This window comes from Rhinoraja longicauda, chromosome 23, assembly GCF_053455715.1.
Source record: "Rhinoraja longicauda isolate Sanriku21f chromosome 23, sRhiLon1.1, whole genome shotgun sequence".
In the NCBI taxonomy this organism is placed as follows: domain Eukaryota; kingdom Metazoa; phylum Chordata; class Chondrichthyes; order Rajiformes; family Arhynchobatidae; genus Rhinoraja; species Rhinoraja longicauda.
Window position 1 is genome coordinate 8,928,267 of NC_135975.1, and position 24,839 is coordinate 8,953,105.

General features: G+C 44.8%; 2 protein-coding genes across 4 annotated transcripts in view; both read right to left on the bottom strand.

Moving 5' to 3' along the window:
• Positions 1–1,581: 1,581 nt before the first annotated feature.
• On the bottom strand, positions 1,582–4,879 carry smkr1 (small lysine rich protein 1). The gene is made up of 3 exons (XM_078420121.1): positions 4,801–4,879; positions 3,396–3,460; positions 1,582–1,956 (listed from the first exon to the last, which is right to left on the bottom strand). The coding sequence occupies exons 2-3, from the start codon at positions 3,396–3,398 to the stop codon at positions 1,714–1,716; spliced, it is 246 nt and encodes an 81-aa protein (XP_078276247.1). The 5' UTR covers positions 3,399–3,460; positions 4,801–4,879; the 3' UTR covers positions 1,582–1,713.
• A 12,215-nt stretch (positions 4,880–17,094) lies between these two features.
• The window catches only part of LOC144604834 (striatin-interacting proteins 2-like), a 40,565-nt gene continuing 32,820 nt past the window's right edge, over positions 17,095–24,839 (bottom strand). For all 3 annotated transcript variants that reach the window (XM_078419562.1, XM_078419563.1, XM_078419564.1), the window contains 4 exons: positions 23,706–23,772; positions 21,973–22,077; positions 20,366–20,570; positions 17,095–19,921 (listed from right to left, as the gene is read on the bottom strand). In XM_078419562.1, the coding sequence (XP_078275688.1) occupies positions 19,665–19,921; positions 20,366–20,570; positions 21,973–22,077; positions 23,706–23,772 (634 nt within the window). In that variant the 3' untranslated portion in view covers positions 17,095–19,664. The remainder of the gene's footprint in view (positions 19,922–20,365; positions 20,571–21,972; positions 22,078–23,705; positions 23,773–24,839) is intronic.

Here is a 24,839-nt window from a genome sequence, read left to right on the forward strand (position 1 = left end):
CTTCCTTGAGCCTCTCCTCTTGCTTTCCACTGGTATTCAGGCTCCAAGCAACGGTACCGTACAATTCTCACCACTTTTAGACGAGTAGATCACGTTTTACATAGAAGAATGCAATGGGTTAGTCAGAGAATCATAGTTATACTACTGGAGCAGGCCCTTCAGCCCAACTTGACCATGCCGAACAATATGTCTATCTGAGCTTGTCCAATCTGTCTGTGATTGGGCATATCCCTCTGAACCTCCTCTATCTGTGTACCTGTTTTTGTTGTGATTGTATTCTGCGGCTTCCTTTGGCACCTTGTTCCACATAACTTCCATGCTATGTGTCCTCAGGTCCCTTTTAAATCAATCTCTCACCTTAAATCTATGCCCTCTCATTTTAGAATCCCCTATGCTGGGAAAAAGACTGTGATCATTCATATCATGGGCCCCCTGATTCTATATCCCTCCATAATGTCACTCGTCAATATATACCATGTTCCAGCAAGAAAAGTCCCAGCCTATCCTGTCTCTCCTTATTGGGACAAGCACTCCAGTCCCAATAAAACATCTCTGTGATTCTACCCTGTTTTTTTTAGCATAATGACATTCTTCCCATAGCTGGGAAACCAGAACTGAAGATAATACTCCAAGTGTGGTCTCACCAACAACTTGTATAATTGTAACATGATATTTAGTATCGAAGGGATCATAATAACATTTGGTCACTGCCTTTTGGGGGAAAGAGAGCTTTAGATTTCCTTCCACCACTTATCTTGCATTACATAAACCACTTAAAAAAGAATAAAAATGCCAAACCTGGATTAATCCTGCATCTTTCGCATCCTCCAGGCATCTCAAAATTGCAATTTGACAATGAGCTATTTGACACTGCTTTAATGTAGGGAAATGCACAGTCACCCTTTTCTTAGTGTTTCTGGCTGAAGAGCAAATGCTGGTCAAACTCTGAGGAGAAATCTACAATTTTTCAGTTTGTTTCATGGCATCTTGTACATCCATCAGCATTTGCTCCTTTGGTTGCCTAGTTCAGACCATAGCTTCTCCCCCTCTCAGCTTTTTAGTTTAGTTTGGATTGGTTTAGTTAGTATAATTTAGTGATACAGTGTGGAAACAGGCCCTTCGGCCCACCAGGTATGCAGGAACCAACAATCAGTACACCAGTACTATCCTACACACTGGGGACATTTTGTCATTAGAAGCCAATTAACCTACAAACCTGCACATCTTTGGAATGTGGGAGGAAACCAGAGCACACTGAGAAAACCCACAGATAGAACATACAAGCTCAGTACAAACAGTACCCGTAGACAGGATCGAACACGGGTCTCTGGTGTTTTAAGGCAGCAACTCTACTGCTACACTACTGTGCTCCAAGCTGGCTCTACAGCCGTTGGTAGTGAGCTCTTTAACAGAACAGGAACAGTACAGCACACCTCAGTAAACCTCACATCCTGAAAAGATGCATACTATTTGCCGATTCTTTTCTATCTTCCCCGCACAACCTCAATCTTTCTCCCAGATTGACGCCTGGCTGCAGAGAAAGCAGATTGCATCAATGCATTGGCATTCCTCCCAGTGACAGTGGGTCAGGAATGCGAGAGGGCCAGATTAAACTAACATGCGAGTTGGGAATTAGAGCCTTTTTTATCTGCACCATCTTATGTTAGAATATTAAATATTTATTTCTACATATATTTCCTTTATTTAATCAATTTATTTCCGTCCTTTCTTCTTGGGTCTTCCAGGCCAGAGGAAGCCTCGATAAGCAAGGCAGCTGGGCGCGTTGTGAGAGATGTAGTACAGGTTGAACATGGCTGCAGGACTCATCATATCCACTTCCACCGGCGCTTTGGAAGCTTTCTCCTTCTTCTTCTTCTTCTTGCTGCCTGTGCCCTTCTTGCCGCTCTTCTTCTTGGCACCTGTTTTCTGTGCCTTGGGCTTGCCTCCCTTGCTGGGCTGCAACAAAAAGCAGGCAACTTGGTTTATTCCAATAAAATGATCGCTCATGATGGAAAGTCCCTGATTTCAAATGTCCCTACTACCCACCACTACTAGCCCAACAGAAACTTCCCCTCTTCCAGCTTCCTCTTCTCTCTTATCAGGCTTTCTGAATGATCCTTCTATGAGCAAGATTACAGTCCCGATTCTCCAACCTAACTCACTGGGGACATTAGACTTTTTCTATGGAACTAATGAACTACAATGCTGAGAACTATATTCATAGTCGTAGACTCAAAGAGTGTGGCAACAGGCCCTTTGACCCATCTTGCCCACACTGACCAACATGTCCCATTTACACTAGCCCCACCTAACCGTGGTTGGCCCCTCTATATACTAAAACTCTCGTTTGTTATCTTGTTTGTGACTGAACTTCAGCAAAAACCGTACACGATAGCGCAACAATTTTAGGCCCACCTTACTCACCATTGTCACTTTACTGATAATGCACGTAGTTTTATTGAAATCGGTCTTATATTTTTTAAGTTATTCACATTTTAAAGTTTAAAAGGAGGGAAGGGGGAGGGGAGGAGGGAGGGAGGGGGAAGGGGGAATGGGGGAGAAGGGAGGGGGGGTTGAGGAGAGAGGGGAGTGGAGGAGGACAGGGTGCTGCACTAATGCTGGAGAGGTTTGGGTCCAACAGGTCCACTTGGTCTAGTATCTCTCTAAACCTGTACTATCCATGTACTGGTCCAAATGTTCTTTAAATATTATGATAGTACCCGCCTCACCGACCTCCTCCTGCAGCTCATTCCACACATCCACCACACTTTGTGTGACAAAGTTAACCCTCAGGTTCCTATTAAATCTTTCCCTCCTCACCTTAAACCTATGTCCTCTGGTTCTTGATTCTGCTACTCTGGGCAAGAGACACTGTGCGTCTACCTGATCTATTCCTCTCATGATTTTGTACACCTCAATAAGATCACCCCTCATCCTCCTGTGCTCTGTATCTTTCCCTTCGCTCTACCTATTGTTTATGTGTTTGGCTTGATTGTACTTGATTGGATAGCATGCAAAATGTGGCACTGTACATCGGTGCACATGACAACAATAAACCTAAACCTAAACAGAACCTTGGGGCTGATGGAGATCTGTTAACCATCTCAGTCGTTGACCCAACCATGCCTCACAGCCAAGGCATTGCCATAACAAAGTGGCATCGGAGTCCATGCATTCTCTCGGCCTGAGGAGAATATGTGGAAGGTGAACATTGTTGGTACGCATCATCCATCTATTATTGTTCACCAAACCAGTGGATAGGAATCCAAAATTATTCTTTGCCTTAGTAGAGGCATATAATGTACTGATGTAATGGGCAGGGTATGGATGGAGAAGATTTTCCTTCATTAATGAATAAATACCCTTTAAGAAGAAAACTTTATTCAGTACTGTACCATTGTAAAACTGTTCGAATCACAGAGTGAGAATCCTCCTAGTCCTGTTCAAGGACAACCATCTCCTGGAAAGAAACAACAATCAGACATTCATCAGTGCAGCCAATATCTAGTGAATTTACATATGTCTTTACAACAACTTCCATAATATCATCCAACTTCCAACTTCCAGTTCAGCCCATATCCTGCTGAAACCCTCATCCTGGTCCATGGCATTTTACGACCACCTTTTTCCAGCATCTCACCTTCACCTACAAACATGAGCCCCCACCACCCCTTTTGGATCTACATTGAATACTTACCCAACACCCCCCCCCCCCACCACCCTAGTTAAGTCATGTTTGTATTACCAACCCTTTCACAATGCCCCATCTCACCTCTGCAACCTCCTCCAGATTAAATTCCCCTTCCATTGACAGGCCACGGTGACTTCCATCCCTCTCTGGAATTCCTCCTATGCTCTATCTTATAGGACGACAACATCCTCGAAGTCACAGGCAACCATTTCAGTTGAGCGACCTCCCCCAGTTTTGAAGATGATCAGCGCACCGAACCAGGCCACTCGGCCCAGCGGGTTTATGCTGTTCTGTGCTCCTCGGTAACTCTTCCACCTCCCTTCCCCTCCTCCCACCCGTTCATTCATCTCGCCTCCCACCGAATGGAGACACGAGAGGCTGCAGATGCGGAAACACAAAGTGCTGGAGGAATTCAGCGTCTGTGGAGGAAATGGGTCGTTCGGGACCCTTCCTCGGACTGACGCTGCCTGACCCGCAGAGCCCCTCCGGCACTTTGTAATGTTGCATCTCTCCGAAACAATTGCCTCGGCGGCTCTGTGTGTGTGGTCAGCACCCACCTCTCCCCATTAACAGCGAGCAAAGTAATGAGCAAAACACACAGTGCTGGGGGAACTCTGCATCAGTCTGAAGAAGGGATCAGTCTGAAGGGTCCCGACCCGTTACATGGCGTATCCGTGATCTCCACAGATGTGTTGCCTGGCTCGCTGTGTTACTCCAGCACGTTGTGTCTTTTTAAAATCGTAAACCAGTGTTTGTAGTTCCCTGGAGATAGACACAAAAAAGCTGGAGTAACTCAGCGGGGCAGGCAGCATCTCTGGAGAGAAGGGACGGCTGACGTTTGGGGTCGAGACCCTTCTTCAGATCTGTGTCAACTTTACGCCGCCACTTTCTGTTTCGCTTCAATGTTCCAGCATCTGCTGATCTCTCTGCGTCTGAGCTCGTGTTTAAAGTTGGTCCCCACCGCCCCCCGGCTGGACACGAGGCGAGAGGGTGGGGGGGGGGGGGGGGGTGAGAGAGATGCCCGAGGAGAGGCGGACTGTGAGCCCGGGGCAAGCACCGACCCGCGGTCTCCCCCTCCCTTCTCTCTCCCTCCCTGTGCTCACACATACCTGTGCCGCCGCTCTGCTGGGCTCCGACTCAGAGGCGGGCAATCCAAAGCCCAGGCTCAGGCGGAAAACAATTGTTTACTACGCGTCTCCATAGAAACAAAAGAAGGCACAGAATCTCACGCATAATACACTGGGGGAAAGTATCCCGGGGAAATGTGTGCCCAGAGGAATGGGAGTCAATGCCCCAGCACCAGTCGTGGGTGGGTATCACAGTACAAGCGCCCAGTGGCGGCACATGAGGGGTTAAATACCCCTCCCAAAGTAACATTTGGAAGACCAATACCCACGAGGCAGCAATCTTGACAGATACCCCGCGAGTCTTGCTATGGCTGCAGAAGACATTCTTGCACTCCATGTGGGAGTATTGTGTGCAATTCTAGTCGCTGCATTACAGGGAAGATGCAACGCTTTGCTCTGCACCCTTGTTTATTATCCCTTCTCCACTACATAATGATGTGCTCCGACTTGACTGGATTGCACGCAAAACAAAAATGTTCATTGTCTCTCGGTATGCGTGATAACGACAACCAATGCAAGTAGTTTGCCGGGATGCTTGCTGGATTAGAGAGTAGTGACTACAAAAGAGTTTGGACAAACTTGGGGATTCTTTTCTTTGGAGCCTCGGCGGCCGAGGAGTGACCTGATAGAAATTGTTAAATTATTAGCTAGGATAGATATTCAGAGTTTGTTTTTTTTTTACCTGAGAGGGCGATTTTTTAAAAGACACCCTCAAGGCCAAGGTTTTTTTACAGGGAAGGTGGGTGACTGGAACATGTTGCAGGGGAAGGGAGGGGTGGAGATGGTGGGAGAAGCAGGCATGATAGCAAGATTTAAGAGGCATCCGGGCAGATGCTGGTAGACGATTGGCGAAGAGGAGAATTTAACTGGATGGCACTGGGTCAGGGAGGGAAGGAGGAAAACCAGACACAGAAGATGGAAGGTGATAAGTCAAATCGGATAAGGGAGAGACGATGGATTCAGGTGGAGGAGGGGTTAGGGAAGATGGACCAAGGGAAAAGAAACCCAGCTGGATAGACAATAGGTGCAGGAGTAGGCCATTCGGCCCTTCGAGTCAGCACCGCCATTCAATGTGATCAGTACCCCGTTCCTGCCTTCTCATTTAGAAGGATGAGAGGAGATCTTATCGAAACGTATAAGATTATTAAGGGGTTGGACACGTTAGAGGCAGGAAACATGTTCCCAATGTTGGGGGAGTCCAGAACAAGGGGCCACAGTTTAAGAATAAGGGGTAGGCCATTTAGAACTGAGATGGGGAAAAACTTTTTCAGTCAGAGAGTTGTGAATCTGTGGAATTCTCTGCCTCAGAAGGCAGTGGAGGCCAATTCTCTGAATGCATTCAAGAGAGAGCTGGATAGAGCTCTTAAGGATAGCGGAGTCAGGGGGTATGGGGAGAAGGCAGGATCGGGGTACTGATTGAGAATGATCAGCCATGATCACATTGAATGGCGGTGCTGGCTTGAAGGGCTGAATGGCCTCCTCCTGCACCTATTGTCTATTGTCTATTCTCCCCATACCCCCTGACTCCGCTATCCTTAAGAGCTCCATCCAGCTCTCTCTTGAATGCATTCAGAGAATTGGCCTCCACTGCCTTCTGAGGCAGAGAATGCCACAGATTCACAACTCTCTGACTGAAAAAGGTTTTTAGGTGTGTGGGTGACCGGCAGATGGAGTTGAGGAGGGAGGAGGTATTGGTAATTGGGGTGGGAGATGGGGGAATGTAAAGGGTGAACAAAAGGAGATAAAACATGGATGGACTGCAGGCAATGCGGGGAAAACAGCGGGGGAGTGGGTCATCTGAAATTTGAAAATTGTAAATTCATACCATTGTGTTGTAGGCTAACCATGCACAACATTGAGTTGCTGTTCTTCTAATTTGTGCTTGGTCTTACCTTGACTGTTGTAGGCAGAGTTAGGTCTGCTACATTTCACCTTATTTGTTATTGTGTGAAATGATGGAATTGATGGCTTTGTGGCTGAGTTTGCGGATGATAGGAAGGTAAGTGGAGGGGCAGGTAGTGTTGAGGAAGCCCCAGGAACCTGCAGAGGACCTGGGCAGGTTGGGAGAGTAGGCAAAGAAGTGCCAAATTGAATACAACATAGCAAAGTGTATGGTCATGCACTTTGGTGGAAGAAATAAAGGCGTAGACTATAGACAATAGACGCAGGAGGAGGCCATTCGGCCCTTCGAGCCAGCACCGCCATTCAATGTGATCATGGTTGATCATTCTCAATCAGTACCCTGTTCCTGCCTTCTCCCCATACCCCCTGACTCTGCTATCCTTAAGACCTCTATCTAGCTCTCTCTTGAATGCATTCAGAGAATTGGCCTCCACTGCCTTCTGAGGCAGAGAATTCCACAGATTCACAACTCTCTGACTGAAAAAGTTTTTCCTCATCTCAGTTCTAAATGGCCTACCCCTTATTCTTAAACTGTGGCCCTTTGTTCTGGACTCCCCCAACATTGGGAACATGTTTCCTACCTCTAACATGTCCAACCCCTTAATAATCTTATACGCTTCGATAAGATCCCCTCTCATCCTTCTAAATTCCAGTGTATACAAGCCTAGTCGCTTCAGTCTTTCAGCTTATGACAGTTCCGCCATTCCGGGAATTAACCTAGTAAACCCACGCTGCACGCCCTCAATAGCAAGAATATCCTTCCTCAAATTTGGGGACCAAAACTGCACACAGTACTCCAGGTGTGGTCTCACTAGGGCCCTGTACAACTGCAGAAAGACCTCTTTGCTCCTATACTCAACTCCCCTTGTTATGAAGGCCAACATTCCATTGGCTTTCTTCGCTGCCTGCTGTACCTGCATGCTTCCTTTCAGTGACTGGTGCATTAGGACACCCACTATCTTCTAAATAGGGAGAGGATCTAGAAATTAGATGTGCAAAGGTACTTGGGAGTGGTGGTGCAGGATTCCCAAAAGGTTAGTTTGCAGCTCAGTGGGTGATAAGAAAGGCAAATGCAATGCTAGTATTCATTTCGAGGGAACAAGAATATAAAAGCAACAATGTAATACTGAGGCTTTATAAGGCACCAGTGAGGCCACATTTGGAAGATTGTGAGCAGCTTTGGCTCCCATATCTGAGGAGGGATGTACTGGCATTGGAGAGGGTCCAGAGGAGGTTTACGAGAATGATCCCAGGAATGAGTGGGTTAACGTATGAGGAGCTTTTGAAGGCTCAGGGCCTGTACCTGCTGTAGTTTAGTAGAATGAGGGGGGATCTCATTGAAAACCACCGGATAGTGAAGGGCCTGGATAGAGTGGACATGGAAATTATGCTTTCAGTAATGGGAGAGTCCAGAACTAGAGGATACAGCCTCAGAATAAAAGGCTATACCTTTAGAATGGAGATGAAGAGGAATTGCCCATGGCTACACTTTTGATGTGTAGATAGATTCAAGATTCAAGATTCAAGATAGCTTTATTTGTCATCCAAATTGGACGAAATTCAGTCACCCACAGTCCAACAACAAAAGCACTAAATAGGCATTAAAATTACACAACCCCAAAAACACACAAAAAAAAGAAACATCCATCAAAGAAACATCCATCACAGTGAGTCTCCTCCAGTCCTCTCAATGTGATGGAAGGCCACAATGTCTTTCCCTTCTCCTGCCGTCTTCTCCCGCAGTCAGGCTGTTGTGGTTGCAGGCCAGTGGGAGGAATCAACAGAGAAGTTGCTGGGAGTAAGACCAAGTTCTGCCAGGCAGATGATAGTGTTAGTGGAGAGGGACCAGTTGGGTCTTTGTTTCAGAAAGATGCAATGGGTCCTAGGATCTTCTTGATGGGTATGGCAGTGAACAGAGACTGGATGTCGAGGATAAAAATGGGCTGCTTTAGACCAGGACATTGGAAGTTGTCAAAATGGTGGATGGCATGGAAGGTGTCCTGGATGTAGGTGGAAAGTGACAGGTGAAGGGGAGATAGGATGGCATCAATATAGGACAAGATGTTCAGTGGGACAAGAGCAGGCAGAATCAATGGGTCTACCAGGGCAGTCCTGTTTGTGGATCTTAGACAATAGACAATAGACAATAGGTGCAGGAGTAGGCCATTCAGCCCTTCGAGCCAGCACCGCCATTCAATGCGATCATGGCTGATCACTCTCAATCAGTACCCCGTTCCTGCCTTCTCCCCATACCCCCTCACTCCGCTATCCTTAAGAGCTCTATCCAGCTCTCTCTTGAAAGCATCCAACGAACTGGCCTCCACTGCCTTCTGAGGTAGAGAATTCCACACCTTCACCACTCTCTGACTGAAAAAGTTCTTCCTCATCTCCGTTCTAAATGGCCTACCCCTTATTCTTAAACTGTGGCCCCTTGTTCTGGACTCCCCCAACATTGGGGACATGTTTCCTGCCTCTAATGTGTCCAATCCCCTAATTATCTTATATGTTTCAATAAGATCCCCCCTCATCCTTCTAAATTCCAGTGTATACAAGCCTAATTGCTCCAGCCTTTCAACATACGACAGTCCCGCTATTCCGGGAATTAACCTAGTGAACCTACGCTGCACGCCCTCAATAGCAAGAATATCCTTCCTCAAATTTGGAGACCAAAACTGCACACAGTACTCCAGGTGCAGTCTCACACGGGCCCGGTACAACTGTAGAAGGACCTCTTTGCTCCTATACTCAACTCCTCTTGTTACGAAGGCCAACATTCCATTGGCTTTCTTCACTGCCTGCTGTACCTGCATTCTTCCTTTCAGTGACTGATGCACTAGGACACCCAGATCTCGTTGAACATAGGTAAGAGATAGAGGAGAGTTGTACAAGATTGGGGCACCATGAGCTTGGAGGTTAGATGATTGATCAGCAAGGGACTGAAAGGTTACTGTGGGTGGACAGGATGGGAATTGAAGTTACAATCAGATCACCTACTATTTAATTTAAGTAATTGAGCAGGCATGATGGAATTGGAGGTCTACTCCTTTTCCCAATTTGCATGTTTGTTTGATCTGAAACATACTTCTGTTTTGCAGTCTGCAATGCTGCTTGAGCTGCTAAGTATTTCCATCATTATGTTTTAAAATTAAATAAAGGTATTTAACCCCCATTCCATATTTTCTACTTAGCGTTTGATGGCACTGGATTTGTACTCATGGTAGTTTAGAAGGATCGGGGGGGGGGGGGGGGGGGGGGAGGGGGGGGGGGCACAGCCTCAGAATAAAAGGATGTCTCTTTGGAATGGAGATGAGGAGGAATTTCTTTAGCCAGAGGGTAGTGAACCTGTGGAATTCATTACCACAGATGGCTGTGGACGCCAAGTCATTGGATACTTTTAAAGCGGAGATTGATAGGTTCTTGATTAGTAAGAGTGTCAGAGGTTATGGGGATAAGGCAGGAGACTGGTGATGAGAGGGTAAAATAGATCAGCCATGACTGAATGGCAGTGTAGGCTCGATGTGCTGAATGGCCTATTTCTGCCCCTATGTCTTCTGAACTTAGGTTTCCACCTCATTGACTTTAATATGTTTAATTCATTCAATTTTCCAGCTGAACACTCTGAACCATACAAAGGTATTTATTCACAAAATGCTGGAGTAACTCAGCAGGTCAGGCAGCATCTTGGGAGAGAAGGAATTGGTGACGTAAATACCTTCGATTTGTACCAGCATCTGCAGTTATTGTCTTATACTCTGAACCGTACACTCACCACATTCCAGCAACCAATCTCTCCAGTTCTTGGTTCCAGGACAATTGTCAGGGAGGCTTTTGAAGTGGTTTTTTAAACTTGGTTTTTCAAACGCCTGTGACATAATGAATGGAAGCAGTTGCTCACGATGTCACGGGTCCACTCATGACATCACAACAGAGGGTTTACATGGGTGTGAAAGACAAGGGGGTAACAGTGACCACAAGACTCAGTAAGGTATTAACAGAGTCCATCAGTAAGGTATTAACAGAGTACCATTAACAGAGTCCATCAGATTACCACGGGCTTGAAAAGGTGGACGTAGGAGTGGCATTTCCAAGTAGAGATCTAAACAAGGATCATAAAGCACGTCAAAAAAATCCAACAGACAGTACAGGAGGAACTTGCCCAGAGAGAGGACAGAACATAGAATAAACCATCTCAAGGAAAGGCTGAGATGAAAAGATTGAGGCATCTGAGAAATTTGACCTTGAAATGTATGCAATGATTCAGCTATGAGTAGTTTAAACAGTGGTTGTAATAAGGCAAAAACATCTAACTAATTTTTTCCGTTAAGTTGACTGATGGCATGGGTCAAACATCAGCACACTCTCTGGTTTCATTGAATTAGACCAGCCCTGGGGTGGCAAATATCTAGGATCAGGCCGGGTATAATCCAGTAGAGAGAAGCAATCAAAAACGATTGGGGGGGGGGGGGGGGGGGGGGGGAGGGTGGAGGAGACAGAGGGGAAAGGAATTAACAAGCAGCTTCATACAAGTGATATGAAGGAAGACAAACATTTTAAATCAATTATATCAATGTAACAAAATTTACGAGGCATCTGGACAAGTACTTGAATAAACAGGACATTGAAGGACAATAATGGAATTAATGCAGGCAAATAGGATTGGTATAAATAGGAGTGATGGTTGGCATAAACACCTTGGGCTGAAGTGCCTGTTGTGAGGCTGTACAACTTTGTGACTCTGTTGTAGTTAGTTTCTAACTTTGTCACAGATCAGATTGATAGGTTCCAGCACAGGGGCTGAAACATTAGGGGTATCAGCATTGTGCTGAGCTTGTGGTTTGACAAAGGAGAACACAAAGAACTCAAAAGACATGAAATTTGGTCTTTACCTCAAGGGGCTGGAATACAAAAGGGAAGGAATTTCTGGAGTGATTCAGTCCAACTGGGGCACAACACTCAGGAAGAACCAGCTGACCTCAGTGGGAGCAACATGGATTCATGTGAATGATAATTAAAAAAACTGCAAATGCTGGACATCAGAAACAAAATCTAGAATTACTCAGCAAGTCAGGCAGCATCTCTGAAAGTGGAAACAGTTCTGGGTTCAGGACCTTTGTTTCGTGGAAGGATCAATAGAATCAGGAGATGTTGAATCAGTATGGATAGAAATGAGAAATTGTAAGGGTAAAAAGACCCTAATGGGAGTTATCTATAGGCCCCCAAACAGTAGCCTTGACATAGGGTGCAAGTTGAATCAGGAGATAAAATTGGCGTGTCAAAAATGTAATGCTACGGTGGTTATGGGAGATTTCAACATGCAGGTAGACTGGGAAAATCAGGTTGGAAATGGACCCCAGGAAAGAGAGTTTGTAGAGTGCCTTCGAGATGGATTCTTAGAACAGCTTGTACTGGAGCCTACCAGGGAGAAGGCAATTCTGGATTTAGTGTTGTGTAATGATCCTGATCTGATAAGGGGACTAGAGGTAAAAGAGCCATTAGGAGGCAGTGATCACAACATGATAAGTTTTACTCTGCAAATGGAAAGGCAGAAGGGAAAATCGGAAGTGTCAGTATTACAGTATAGCAAAGGGGATTACAGAGGCATGAGGTGGGAGCTGGCCAAAATTGATTGGAAGGAGGCCCTAGCAGGGAAGACGGTAGAACAGCAATGGCAGGTATTCCTGGGAATAATGCAGAGGTTGCAGGATCAATTTATTCCAAAGAGGTGGAAAGACTCTAAGAGACACCTGTAGCTGACGAGGGAAGTCAGGGACAGCATAAAAATTAAGGAGAGGAAGTATAACATAGCAAAGAAGAGTGGGAAGACAGAGGATTGGGACTCTTTTAAAGAGCAACAAAAGTTAACTAAAAAGGCAATACGGGGAGAAAAGATGAGGTACGAGGGTAAACTAGCCAATAATATAAAGGAGGATAGCAAAAGTTTTTTTAGGTACGTGAAGAGGAAAAAAATAGTCAAGGCAAATGTGGGTCCCTTGAAGACAGAAGCAGGGGAATTTATTATGGGGAACAAAGAAATGGCAGACGAGTTAAACCGTTACTTTGGATCTGTCTTCACTGAGGAAGATACACACAATCTCCCAAATGTTCTAGGGGCCGGAGAACCTAGGGTGATGGAGGAACTGAAGGAAATCCACATTAGGCAGGAAATGGTTTTGGGTAGACTGATGGGACTGAAGGCTGATAATCCCCAGGGCCTGATGGTCTGCATCCCAGAGTACTTAAGGAGGTGGCTCTAGAAATAGTGGAAGCATTGGAGATCATTTTTCAATGTTCTATAGATTCAGGATCAGTTCCTGTGGATTGGAGGATAGCAAATGTTATCCCACTTTTTAAGAAAGGAGGGAGAGAGAAAACGGGTAATTATAGACCAGTTAGTCTGACATCAGTGGTGGGGAAGATGCTGGAGTCAATTATAAAAGACGAAATTGCTGAGCATTTGGATAGCAGTAACGGGATCATTCCGAGTCAGCATGGATTTACGAAGGGGAAATCATGCTTGACAAATCTACTGGAATTTTTTGAGGATGTAACTAGGAAAATTGACAAGGGAGAGTCAGTGGATGTGGTGTACCTCGACTTTCAGAAAGCCTTCGACAAGGTCCCACATAGGAGATTAGTGGGCAAAATTAGGGCACATGGTATTGGGGGTAGGGTACTGACATGGATAGAAAATTGGTTGACAGACAGAAAGCAAAGAGTGGGGATAAATGGGTCCCTTTCGGAATGGCAGGCAGTGACCAGTGGGGTACCGCAAGGTTCGGTGCTGGGACCCCAGCTATTTACGATATACATTAATGACTTAGACCAAGGGATTAAAAGTACCATTAGCAAATTTGCAGATGATACTAAGTTGGGGGGTAGTGTGAATTGTGAGGAAGATGCAATAAGGCTGCAGGGTGACTTGGACAGGTTGTGTGAGTGGGCGGATACATGGCAGATGCAGTTTAATGTAGATAAGTGTGAGGTTATTCACTTTGGAAGTAAGAATAGAAAGGCAGATTATTATCTGAATGGTGTCAAGTTAGGAGGAGGGGGAGTTCAACGAGATCTGGGTGTCCTAGTGCATCAGTCAATGAAAGGAAGCATGCAGGTACAGCAGGCAGTGAAGAAAGCCAATGGAATGTTGGCCTTCGTAACAAGAGGAGTTGAGTATAGGAGCAAAGAGGTCCTTCTACAGTTGTACCGGGCCCTGGTGAGACCGCACCTGGAGTACTGTGTGCAGTTTTGGTCTCCAAATTTGAGGAAGGATATTCTTGCTATGGAGGGCGTGCAGCGTAGGTTCACTAGGTTAATTCCCGGAATGGCGGGACTGTCGTATGTTGAAAGGCTGGAGCGATTGGGCTTGTATACACTGGAATTTAGAAGGATGAGGGGGGATCTTATTGAAACATATAAGATAATTAGGGGATTGGACACATTAGAGGCAGATAACATGTTCCCAATGTTGGGGGAGTCCAGAACAAGGGGCCACAGTTTAAGAATAAGGGGTAGGCCATTTAGAACGGAGATGAGGAAGAACTTTTTCAGTCAGAGGGTGGTGAAGTTGTGGAATTCTCTGCCTCAGAAGGCAGTGGAGGCCAGTTCGTTGGATGCTTTCAAGAGAGAGCTGGATAGAGCTCTTAAGGATAGCGGAGTGAGGGGATATGGGGAGAAGGCAGGAACGGGGTACTGATTGAGAGTGATCAGCCATGATCGCATTGAATGGCGGTGCTGGCTCGAAGGGCTGAATGGCCTACTCCTGCACCTATTGTCTATTGTCTATTGTCTATAATGTTAATTGTTTCTGCTTCCACAGATGTGGCCTGACCTGCTGAATGTTTTCATTGTTTACTAATTTTGCTTCACACAAATTATATTGCAGTTGAAGAGCATTGTTATAACTCACATGACTTGATTCACATTCACTTATGTATCAGAGATTGAGGGACTGTGAATGCATCTAAAATCATAAAAGATTTAATAGTTTAGAAGATGGATAATCAAGAATAAAGTACCAAGCTTAAAATTAGAGCTATGCTATTCAGTGTGCAAGAATTGTTCTGTGTTTGGTTACAGGAACACCATTAGAAAATTGACGTGCCTTCCTGCAAAGTGAGGCTCCTTTGGAGTTTGCTTTCTGAAACCAACAAAGGATTTTGTTAGCTGATAGCATGAAGGAATAAGCAAGAATGGAATGCAGAGTTAAGGCTTAGATCAGATATGATCTAAATATAAAGGGGTAACTGAGCCAAGAATCCTGAAACATTCTGCCACTAGCTGGAGAATTTAAACAGGTAATTAAATAAAATCTTTGATGAGAATCTGTCGTCCTTAATATCATGCAAGTGTGGAGGTTATTCTTCACTGCCCATGATATGGTCCAATTAGCTTTTCAGTTCAGGAGCAGTTAAAGAGAATCTGTCTCCAAAGAAGGCGGATTTTTGATAAGTCAAAAAGTCACTGTGAAGATTTAAACTCAGCGTGTTGTCACACACACACACACACACACATCACGGTTGAGTATGGAGGACTGGAGAGGAGCCAATGTTGTCCGAAGATAGACACAAAAAGCTGGAGTAACTCAGTGGGACAGGCAGCATCTTTGGAGAGAAGAAATGGGTGACGTTTTGGGTCGAGACCCTTCCAGCCAATGTTGTTCCTTTGATGAACAAGGGAAGTAGAGATAATCCAGGAAATGATAAGGCAGTGAGCCTCACATCAGTGGTAGGGAAGCTATTAGTGAGGATTCTCTGGGAAAGGATTTACTTGCATTTGGAAGAGAATGGGATAATTAGGAACAGCTAGCATGGCTTTGGCTGAAGCAGGTTATGTCTTACTAACATGATTGAATTTTTTTGAGTAGGTGATGAAAGTGATTGAGAGGTATATGTGTGTTTCCATAAATTAGGGTACGAACCTGTGACATGGGTGGCCAAATTTGAAAGTTATTAAATTGTAACGAAATACCACAGCATTAAAAATGGACATACCCACCTATGATCCTTTTGAGCTAATTTGTGATCAAAATCAACCAAAATTTGACCAAAATTTAATACTTTCAAAATATTTTTAAAAAATTAGAAAAAAGTATAATTTAAAAAAAAACATAAATGAAGAAAAATATTAAAACCTTTCATCGATTTTGATGTTAATTTACTAGAAATTTGCCCGGAAACCAAACATATCTGTGTGGGCAGGAGCAAACGTTCAACCATACATGGCGTTATCTAGAAACCGATCACTTTCGATTCCCTTCGCTACACTTTACAACAACATAGCAACAAGCAATGAAAGTTTAACGGAATTTAAACATTTCTATAGTAAAGTAGAAGCAACATTTACGAGAAAAGAATGAAAAAGTGCGAAAAGATTTTTACTAACCAATGATTCCAAGCAAAAAAAAAGTGAGCACAGCGTGCTTCAGAGCTCAGAGTGTCCACAACATGAACACTTGGATATTGTCTCTTATACTGATTTCTAAGCTCCCTTGCAAAATGTCAGCACGTAACCCACCACGAGGCCCATAGTTCAGGTCTGGGTCATTACAATCGCGTTAGACGATAGACAATAGGTGCAGGAGGAGGCCATTCGGCCCTTCGAGCCAGCACCGGCATTCAATGTGATCATGGCTGATCATTCTCAATCAGTACCCCGTTCCTGCCTTCTCCCCATACCCCCTGACTCCGCTCAGGGCCGTCTTAACGCATGGGCCTGATGGGCACTTGCCCGGGGGCCCACGAGCATAGGGGCCCCATGCTGATCTGTGTATGTTAAGTGACTTGCAATAAATAAATACTACTTTAAAAATGTAGGTCCAATAAGTGCTTTCGCAACATTTTCGGTCATTAAGTGCTTCTCACAGCGATCTGTAAGTGCTTTTCGCAACAATATAGCACCCTAAGTCCATCGGTAAGTGCTTTTCGGTAAGTGCTTTTCGCCGGCACGACAGGGGGGGGGGCTGGTAGGGAAAGGGGGGTGGGGGAGAGTAACGGTAGGGGCCCCAGTACACTGCTTTGCCCGGGGGCCCATAATGCTGTAAAAACGGCCCTGACTCCGCTATCCTTAAGTGCTCTATCTAGCTCTCTCTTGAATGCATTCAGAGAATTGGCCTCCACTGCCTTCTGAGGCAGAGAATTCCACAGATTCACAACTCTCTGACTGAAATTTTTTTAAAAAATCACAACGAGTGCAAAACAAACCATTGACGAGGTCAGAAAACAGGAGAGACGACAGAATTAGACGTCGATAAAATACGTGAGCAAACTAGATTTTTATTTCATGATATTAAGTTTTATTCATTATTAAGTATTTCAATGGAAAGCTTAAACACAAAATATAAACAATTAAAAAGAAACAATAAATATAAAAACGGTTCCACTGCTTTTAAATCACACATTTCACACTTGACCAAAGGGGCACTGCTACTCACGTTTTGCTGCAAAACCTTTAGGCATTAGAAAAGCACCAAATCAGGTGATAAATGATTTAAAAAAATCATAAACATTATCAGAATTTGGCTTACATAGAGTTATTTAATTGCAAAATTAATGTGATCGTTCTGGTATAAATTAGCCTAAGGATTTGATGAAATCCTACTTGAAAAATGTCACAAAAAAAGGCAAGAAATCACAGGGACATAATCTGATATTTTTCTTTATAAAAAGATTTATTTAGTTGTGCTTCATCTCATTATTTTGGCCTCACACCATGATCTATACTACTTAAAATATAGGATAGGAAACAATGGGAGTATTACATAAAAACCAGGAAAATAACCTGGAGGTTTGGAGATCTTCAGTTTCACTACTGAGTGCTGTATTTACGGAAACACCTATATATAAAGTAGATAGACAGAATCTTTTTTTCCCCCAAGTTGGAAAAGTCAAAAACTAGAAGGCATAACTTTAAGATGAGAGGGGTGCAGATTAAAGGAGACATGCAAGGCAAGTTTTTCCATATAGATAAGGTCTAGAATGTTGCCAGGGTGGTGGTGGAAGCAGATACAATAGTACAGCTTGAGAGTCTTGTACATAGCTACATGGAGGTGCAGGGAATGGAGGGATTTGGATATCAGGCAGAGGAGATTAACTTTCATGTTCAGCACAGACATTCTGGGCTGAAGGGCATTTTCATGTGCGGTGTAGTTCTACATACCCAATCCAGAGATGACCCAATCAAACACAGCATTGTTCCAAGTGCAATCAATCATTCAGCTGCCAGTTTGTAGAGGCCCTGTTTGCCTGAATGAGTGACTAGTTGATTCACAGACCAACTTAGTTGCCCTGTTCATGTCTAGGCTGCACACAAGAAATGTGAGCAACTCCATTGCAGATCAGTTTGGCCACAACTTGCTGTCCATCTTGTGTGAGTCTGAGTATCCATTAAAAACACTGCAACAGTGCAAGTCAGGATTTTCCAAAACATTTACCACATACAGAGTCAACATAACCAAGGCCCACAGCTGGGTACCAATATTTTAATAGAAGAAGCAACATGGAATCTTAAGGCAATGGGCAGTAGCAGTATGTACAGGGAATTGGGTAAATGACAGTAAATAGAGAGAAGTAGTGCACAAAAGGACACAGATTGCTGAAGTAACTCAGCAGGCCAGGCAGCATCTCTGGAGAACATGGATAGGTAACATTCGGGACCCTTCTTCAGACCGCACACAGTTGCATTGCAGACTGGAGGGATATGCCCAGAGTTCCCCAGGACTTTTCATAATATATATCAATGATGGACGTGCATACATTAAACCTGGAAGTCCAGTGAACTCTGAGAAGGATAGGAATAGACAAAGAGGTTCTAGAGAAGTTATTGAGAGATGGATACATTAAATTTAATGCAGACAAATGCAAAGTGTGCCATTTAGGTTCGAATAGACATCATAAACATGAGGGCACAATTCGAGATGCGTACAGGAACAGAGAGATCTAGGGTCTACATGGATAGTTCATTGAAAGTGGCAAAATTGATAGAAAAAGTGTTTTTTTTAAAGCACGTGAATTTCTGGACGTTATAAAAGAGTCCAAGGCGATGGAAATCCCGATGAAGTTTTGTGAAACACTAATTAGAGTACAGCCGGAACATTGTGTCCAGTCCTGGTGCTACATTTTATGGAAGGTGTGACATGAACCCAAAGGGCCACTTGCCCAGCTTCCATGTTGTAGCATTCCTGTGACAAGAGCCCAAAATCTCCCTTCTGGCTAAAAAGTAATTACCCAAAGTAATTCCAAGACAGGAGGCGTCTGTTCAGCCCATCGTGCTTCATGGCTGTTCTTCACTGGACTCTGGCAGTGGACTGAGAGAAAAACATGAATTAAATAAGGTTTAAAAAGCGGTGGCAATGTAGGGCAGGAAGAGATGGAACTGTAGTTCAAGATTAGATACACTCAATGTGTGTGGAAATGTACCGTGGGTCATCTAGTGAATCCAGTCATTTTACTCTCAATGTTCCCATACAGTACGGTATGAAGGGGGCTCAGCCACCTCCTCTCTGCCAGGGGAACTCATTGCTTCAGGCATGTCTCCAGCAGCAGAGACATAGGCATACTGAGGCACTGAGCTCATCAATGCTCATGGCTACAGAGTGGGAAGGATGCAGGGTCATGTCCAGCTGCTCTCAGCATTGAATGAGAGGGGAAAGCTGTAGGATCTCTGTGGTGGTGCGAGGAATCCTCCCTGATGGCATCTGTCTTGTTGCTCCAGTCGGCCAAGTGGGGACAGGTAAGAGGCGGCAAACAAGGTGTTGTACAAACTCACGGTGTTTGTCACACCAGGTCACGGTGTCAGAGATAGGCTGGGGGATGGCTGAGAAATAACAAGGTTCCATCCCAAATTTACAAATCAAACACCAGGCCAAAAGTTGAGGTCAGATTTCCATTGGGAAACGTCTTTGGAAGACGGACCAGGATAGCAACACCTGCTGCAGAGGCAGGTTGCCATTGTCAAGCCTGGGGCTGGAGCAGATCCTCCCAGCGTATGGGCTGGGCAAAGACCTCCCTCTCCAACCAGAGTTCGTAGCTGTAGCAAAAATCTTCGGGCAGTGGCAGGCAATGTCCCAGCACGCTCTGCAGGCAGTTGTCCACCGGGGCAAACTCCAAGTCACTGTGGTACAGGCCGTAGCGGCGACTGTTGAATGTCTCAATGTTGACTCTCAGAGCACACTCCTCCGCCTGGAAGTCCCAGGGCCGAGCATCGATCTCTGTAGGGAGACAGAGATAGACATCAGACCTACAAGCCAGGATCACAGATCCCCTACAACCCGCTCTCCCCGTCCCCTTTCATCCCCACCCTTCCCCTGTGCCCACCTGGACTCACATCTACTCCCCTCTCCACCACCCACATTCTTTCCTCTGGGTGCACAATTAGCACTCTCTAATCCTTTTTTCTCACACCTTCTATTGTAATCTATGGCTTTTGTTCTGACCATTTGCCTATCAACCCCCCTCCCCCACCTCCCTCTCCCCTCAACAATCAATCTGGTGAGGGGCCCCGACCCAAAACGTCACCTATCCATGTTCTCCGGAGATGCTGTCCGACCCACTGAGTTACTCCAGCACTTTCTATCCTCTTTTGTAAACCTGCATCTGCAGTTCCTTGTTTCTACATTTTGAATGTCCTCATGGTGTGATGGTGTTTGCCATACCATTGCCATATGCCCAGTCATCATTAAAGCGATGTCGCACATTGTGGTAGATGGCAGACATGGTCTTCATGTTGCTCTTCCTCCACTGCCGCCCCATGTACTTGGTCTGGATCTTCAGCAGTTTGAGTGCATACAGCTGCATTATTGCCTGCTTTGCCCTCAGGACCCGCTTCAAAATCGGCGCTGACTTGAAAACCACAAGCATCTGGGGAAAAAACAGAAGATGGACTTATAGTGGAGGTAATAGAAAAAACATTCAGAGTGTCAACATTAGCAAAATCATCACACCAAGAGGGCATTCAAAACATAGAAACAAGGAACTCCAGATGCTGAAAAAGGATATAAAATGCTGGAGTAACTCAGCGTATCAGACAGCATCTCTGGAGAACATGGATCGGTGACGTTTCCGGTTAGGGCTCTTCTTCAGATTGTGGGGAGGGAGGGATGGGAAGCTGGGAGAGAGAAAGGGCAGGACAAAATGTGACAAATGAGCATCAGCAAGGCTTCATGAAGTAAATATCATGTCTGACAGTGTTATTTGAATTATTTAATGAAGTATTAGGGTGGATAGAGGGAAACCAGTATGTGTAGCAGACTTGGATTTTCAAAAGGAGTTACGAAGGTGCCCACAAAAGGTTACCTTGCATGCTTACCTCAGAATTCATAGTGATTAGCATGGATAGAGCTTTGGCTAACTGGCAGGAAGCAAAGAATAGACACATGGAAATTATTTTCAGGTTGCAACCTGTAACCAGCGGGATCAGTGCTGGGTGGTGAACCGTTCACAAGACATTAATGACTTTAAGGAAGCAAGTGTATTGGAGCCAAATTCACTATCAATTTCAATATCAATTAAGGATAGCGGAGTCAGGGGGTATGGGGAGAAAGCAGGAACGGGGTACTGATTGAGAATGATCAGCCATGATCACATTGAATGGTGGTGCTGGCTCGAAGGGCCGAATGGCCTCCTCCTGCACCTATTGTCTATTGTCTATCGATACCAAAGTAGGTGAAAAGACAATCTATGGCGAGGATACAAACATCTTCACAGATGTTGATGTTAAATGTGTGAGCAAAAGTTGGCAAATGCCAGAGTTGGCAGAAGTTGTTCACTTTGGAAGGAAGAATGATAAAAAACAGGTTATTATTTAAATAGAGAAAGACTACAGAAAGGATTTAGGAGCTTTCATACATGTAACACAAAAAGGATAGCATACAAATCTAGCAAACTGAATGCTGATTTTTATTTCAAGGGTCTTAGAATATAAAATGGTTAGGTCCTACAACGATTGTAAAAGGCACTAGTGATGCCCATCCAGGATACTACAGTATCCTTGTATAGCTGAGGGAGGCTGGGCGTGATCTAGGCGGGCTGTCAGTTCCTGAAATCATCAAGAGCCACAGGATTCGGAATCACAGAATTGTTGGAAGGAGACGATTTGACCATTACACATATACTGGACCCTATCACAGCAATCACATTGATCCTCCACACATTCCATGCAGTTCTGCACATTACATTCCAGAGAAAATTACTACGATTGTATCCCAAGGTTATCCCCATGGCATAACCAAAAAACTCTCAAAGGAGAAAGGTTTGCTCTCACCATGGTGCGAGAGTGTTTCCATTTGGTCAGCTTGTTTAGAATACGCAGCAGGTTGATGCAGGAGAAGAGGTTCCTCCAGCAGAACTGATTATGGTCTCCGGCTTCCTGCAGACAGAACAAATAGCACCGTTAACACAGTGAACTCCTCCCCAGAGCCCATCTGCAAGGCATAATCAGACCAACGTGGACAAAGCAGCAAAGGAACTGGCACGAGCTCCACTCATTGAAAGCTTGACAGAAGCTGTACTGTGTCAAAAGGTAGATTTAGGAAGGCATTTCCTGAGACCATGGTCTGGACATTTCAAGGCCATGGATGCATAGATGTTCAAGATGCCAGAAGGATAAAGATGTTGGGGCTAAGGGCCTGGCGTAAGATGTGGAGAAAGGGAGATGTAAAGACTCGGAGGGATTTGAACACAAGAATGAGTATTTCAAACAAGATTTTTTCTGAACTGGAAGTAAGGTCAAGGTGGTTTGTGAACAGGGGCTTGGTATGAGTTGGAATCCTGGGTTCTATAACATCAACAAAGACGTTGCATTCTTGAAAACAGATTCAATGGTTTATTTTGTGGAAAAGAGGGAAAATGAAGTTGGAAGAGGAATATTTCTTCTCCGCTACTTCAACCTACAGATAGAATTGAATATCGTAGCAATCAGCTACGCCACAGATTCAACCTTGACGGAAGCTCCTATCATCTTGGCCCATTAAGATGCACCACAACCCACTCTATTGACACATAGCAGTAATCAAGTGTCCTTCACCACTCTAGCAACTCTTTCATTTACTGCTGCTCTTCAGTCATCATCCATCTGTGCCCATGCGCAAAGGGCAGAGTTATTCCCCCACGGTATAACCTCACATTCTGAGAGCATGAGATGTACTGCAGATCCCAGAGGAGCAACTAAATGAACAGCCCCTCCCACTGTTTCCCTGATCGCTCTCTACACATCCAAGACAAATGTGCCATAAAGACGACTGAACGCTGGATATTTCTGCTCGGGTTCCGTGAGGGAAAAGTACCCATCATGACACCGAGGGAACAATCTACATTTCTTCAGAACTGATTATTCAATCGGTGTCGATCAGGGCAAAGAGCTTAACAGCTCGACCAAGAGCCAGCAATCAATGGTGTGCTAAATTCACTCAGCACAGCAGGCACAGAAAGTGAGCTTTGAATTTATGGAAGCCTAAATCAAAGGAGAGAGTCCTATCCACTGACCCAGTGAGTGATATTGGAACACCCCTCTGCATGTTTGATATTTAGAAGCATTAGTATGTCCATTCAGCACTCTTGCCTTTTCCAGCAGGAATCAATGGTTAAATTATCCCCACTCAGGCCAGGGGCATTTCTACTTCACACAAAGGATAGTGGGTGTATGGAACAAGCTGCCAGAGGGGGTAGTTGAGGCTGGGACTATCCCAACGTTTAAGAAACAGTTAGACAGGTACATGGATAGGACAAGTTTGGAGGGATATGGCCCAAGCGCAGATAGGTGGGACTAGTGTAGCTGGGACATGTTGGCCAGTGTGGGCAAGTTGGGCCAAAGGGCCTGTTTCCACACTATCTCTCTATGACTAAGTCTGGGGATCTTGTCAATCCATCCAGGATTGATGTTAGACACAACATGCTGGAGTAACTCAGCGGGACAGGCAGCATCTCTGGAGAGAAGGAATGGGTGACGTTTCGGGTCGAGACCCTTCTATGTTAGTTTCTTTCATTCCCTGTACTTACCAGAGCCTCAGTGGTGAGTTCTGGCAGCTCGTGGATCACGCAGTGAGGATAATCCAGGACAGCGATACTGTGCACAAAACAACAAATAACTGTGACAAAGTCCACAGAGTAATTTGCCCATTCATAATCCAAGATTTGTGACAAAGTCCACAGAGTAATTTGCCCACTCAAAATCCAAGATTTCTCAGCAGGCCTTGCAGAAACCCCACAGGACGTTGTGCAACTGTACTGCACAATCTCATGACTGAGATCAACAGAATCTGTTTGGTTGCTGCTTCCATCCTCCACTTTCTCACACTGTGCAGTTCACGGAAGGTCAATGCCAAAACTATCTGGTGCTTCCTCTGTCCCTTTTCCATTCCTCATGCAAACAACTGAGAACAGGGGGGTGTCCAGTTGGCACATTTTACATCTGATGGCTCTCCAGGGCAATCTGGTTAGTTCTACCCCTTTGTTGTTCCCTAAACATCTCCAGTGTTTTCTTTTTTAAGCATTTATCCAACTTCTCTTTAAACGTTAGTGTTAAATCTGCTCTCCTGATTTTACCCAGGTCGTTATACACTCTGTGAGAAAATGTCTTCTCATCTTCCCTCTTTTTTATTATTATAGACAATAGACAATAGGTGCAGGAGTAGGCCATTCGGCCCCTCGAGCCAGCACCGCCATTCAATATGATCATGGCTGATCATTCTCAATCAGTACCCCGTTCCTGCCTTCTCCCCATACCCCCTGACTCAGCTATCCTTATCTTCAATCTGAAACTCTTAATTACCAGTGTTCCTGCCAATGCAAACAGTGACCTCTTAATTACTCTGTCTAAATTGTTTATGTTCCGATATGTATATTAAACGAGTCCAACAGTATGAAAACTGGCCCTTCAGCCCAAATCATTTTGTACTCCATTATAAAAGCATACAGCAGACATCATAAGAACACTGTTTTATTCACAAAATGCTGGAGTAACTCAGCAGGTCAGGCAGCATCTCGGGAGAGAAGGAAAGGGTGACGTTTTGGGTCGAGACCCTTCTTCAGAATACTGTTTACTTAAAGCTTATGATGCAAATCAGTGAGTGTTAATTTCTTATGAATCTGGAAATACCAAAGTTTAATTCTCAACCTTCACCAGTTTTGATA